Here is a 1,898-nt window from a genome sequence, read left to right as displayed (position 1 = left end):
ATGGTCTGGCTCTTCATGTACTTGAGGCAGAACTCGCACATGTAGAGGCGGCCGAGGCGCGCGTACTCCTCGGGGTAGGGCGAGTGGTACCACGTGTCCAGCTCGTAGCGCCCGAACGCGATGGTCTTGATCATGTTGCTGCCCTCGGTGATCTGCCCCTGCAGCCTCAGCTTCTCCTGCCCCGGGGGAAACACAGGCTCACATTAAAAATCCAATCAAGGCAGCTGGAGGACAAGAGGGATTTGTTTTCCTGGAGGAAATCTGGGTTTAGTCCTGTAAATTCATCCGTTGTTAAATTCCTGCGGCTCCTGTCCTGATGCCCAGGGAGCCTCACGAGTGCTGTGAGGAGCAGCTGGGGGTGTTTATCCTGGAGAAAAGGGTCAGGGGAGACCTCAGGCCCTCCATAACCCCTGACAGGATGGGCAGCCAGGCTCTGCTCCCAGGGAACGACAGGACACGGCTCCAGGCTGTGCCGGAACACCTTTGGGCTGCACCCGAGGAGGAATTTCTTCCCAGAAAAAGGCACTGGGAAGTGGAAGGGGCTGCCCAGGGAAGTGTCAGCATCCCTGGAGCTGTTTGGGAAGCCTGGATGTGGCACTCGGTGACAGGGTGGTGTCAGGGCACGGGTGGCACTCGATGATCTCACAGGGCTTTTCCAGCCCGGATCGTTCTGTGGCTCCGTGACACGGCCCAAGGCCCTGCCCCAGGTACCCCAGCTGTCCCAGGAAAGCATCAAAGCATCGTTTGATCCCTCTCTGGAATGGGATGTGGCTTTGGGAAGCTGCTCAGGAGTTTCAGCAACACCAGGCTGTGAACTCAGCCACGGGCTGAGGCCGAGCTGCTTTTGTTGTCAGCAGCCCTGGGCAGGGAAGCCGGAGCTGTCACCGTCCCCTGGCAGCACCCCTGGAATGTCACCACACATTCCTGAGCGCAGAGCTCAGCTCCAGCTGCTCCTCCAGCTCTCCCTGGGGATGGCTGGAGCTCACCCCCAGCCCTGCAGCTGCCCCAGGTCCCGGGACGGATCTCACCAGGTCCTCGGAGGCGCGTGCCTGAGCCCTCCGGAACAGCTCCAGGTCGTACTCGCTGGTCAGGTTCTCCAGGAGAGGCTCCCTGGTGTTGCCATAGGTTTGCCTGTGCTCCTGGAAAACCAAAGGGTGGGAGTTTGGCTGCTGAGCCGCTGGATCCTGCAGCTCTTCTAGCTGGGAATGCTGCAGGATGACTGGGAGAGCCAAATCCCACCCCGGGAAGGGTGGGAAGGATAAAATCCCTGCTTTTACCATGTATTTCTCCTTCTGCTCCTTGCTCAGCCCCGAGTTCCTCTTCTTCCTCAGCTCGGCCACCTTCTCCTTGTAGCGCAGCTGCCTCTCCGTGGGGGCCTGAGAGAAACCCCAGGAGGGGCCCTGAGGAGCTGCAGCCCCCCCAGACATCCCCCTGCACCCCAAACAACCCCGTCCTGAACCAGATCCTGGGCTACCCACAGGGCACTGCAGGAATGCACGGCAGGAAATTCATTCCCCTTCCCTGCCCCGGGACGGGGTGAGCTCCCCACGGAACGCTCCGTGCTGGGGAGCAGCTCCAGCTGACTCAGGACTGGGAAATGTCATCCCCCTGCTTTGCCTCTCCAGGGCTGACTCGGAGGGAAATTGCAGCTCACAGCTCCGCAGGAATTCCCGGTGCTGCGCAGCCAAACACGGGAGGAGCACCCCGAGAAGGCAGCTCTGCTCTCCCAGCCCGCTGGAGGGACAGCAGGGGCTGCTCTGGCCCAGCAGCTCCCCAGGGACGGAGCCCAGGCTGGCCCTGCTCACCTGGTGCCTGGTGGCGTGCCTGTTGTTGTCATCCTGCCTGTGGGCCAACATCCGCTCCTCGATCTGCTTGTCCCGGCTCTGCGCTCGCACCTG

General features: G+C 61.5%; 1 protein-coding gene across 1 annotated transcript in view; it reads right to left on the bottom strand.

The window, feature by feature from the left end:
- The window catches only part of KAT7 (lysine acetyltransferase 7), a 15,881-nt gene that overhangs the window by 8,343 nt on the left and 5,640 nt on the right, over positions 1–1,898 (bottom strand). Inside the window, exons 5-8 of the mRNA XM_033511495.1 lie at positions 1,806–1,895; positions 1,278–1,376; positions 1,029–1,139; positions 3–176 (exon numbers count right to left, since the gene is read on the bottom strand). Of these exons, the coding sequence (XP_033367386.1) occupies positions 3–176; positions 1,029–1,139; positions 1,278–1,376; positions 1,806–1,895 (474 nt within the window). The remainder of the gene's footprint in view (positions 1–2; positions 177–1,028; positions 1,140–1,277; positions 1,377–1,805; positions 1,896–1,898) is intronic.

The sequence above is a fragment of the Parus major genome, unplaced genomic scaffold (genome assembly GCF_001522545.3).
Source record: "Parus major isolate Abel unplaced genomic scaffold, Parus_major1.1 Scaffold273, whole genome shotgun sequence".
In the NCBI taxonomy this organism is placed as follows: Eukaryota; Metazoa; Chordata; class Aves; order Passeriformes; family Paridae; genus Parus; species Parus major.
Note: the sequence above shows the minus strand (reverse complement) of the source record. Positions and strands in the feature narration are given on the sequence as shown.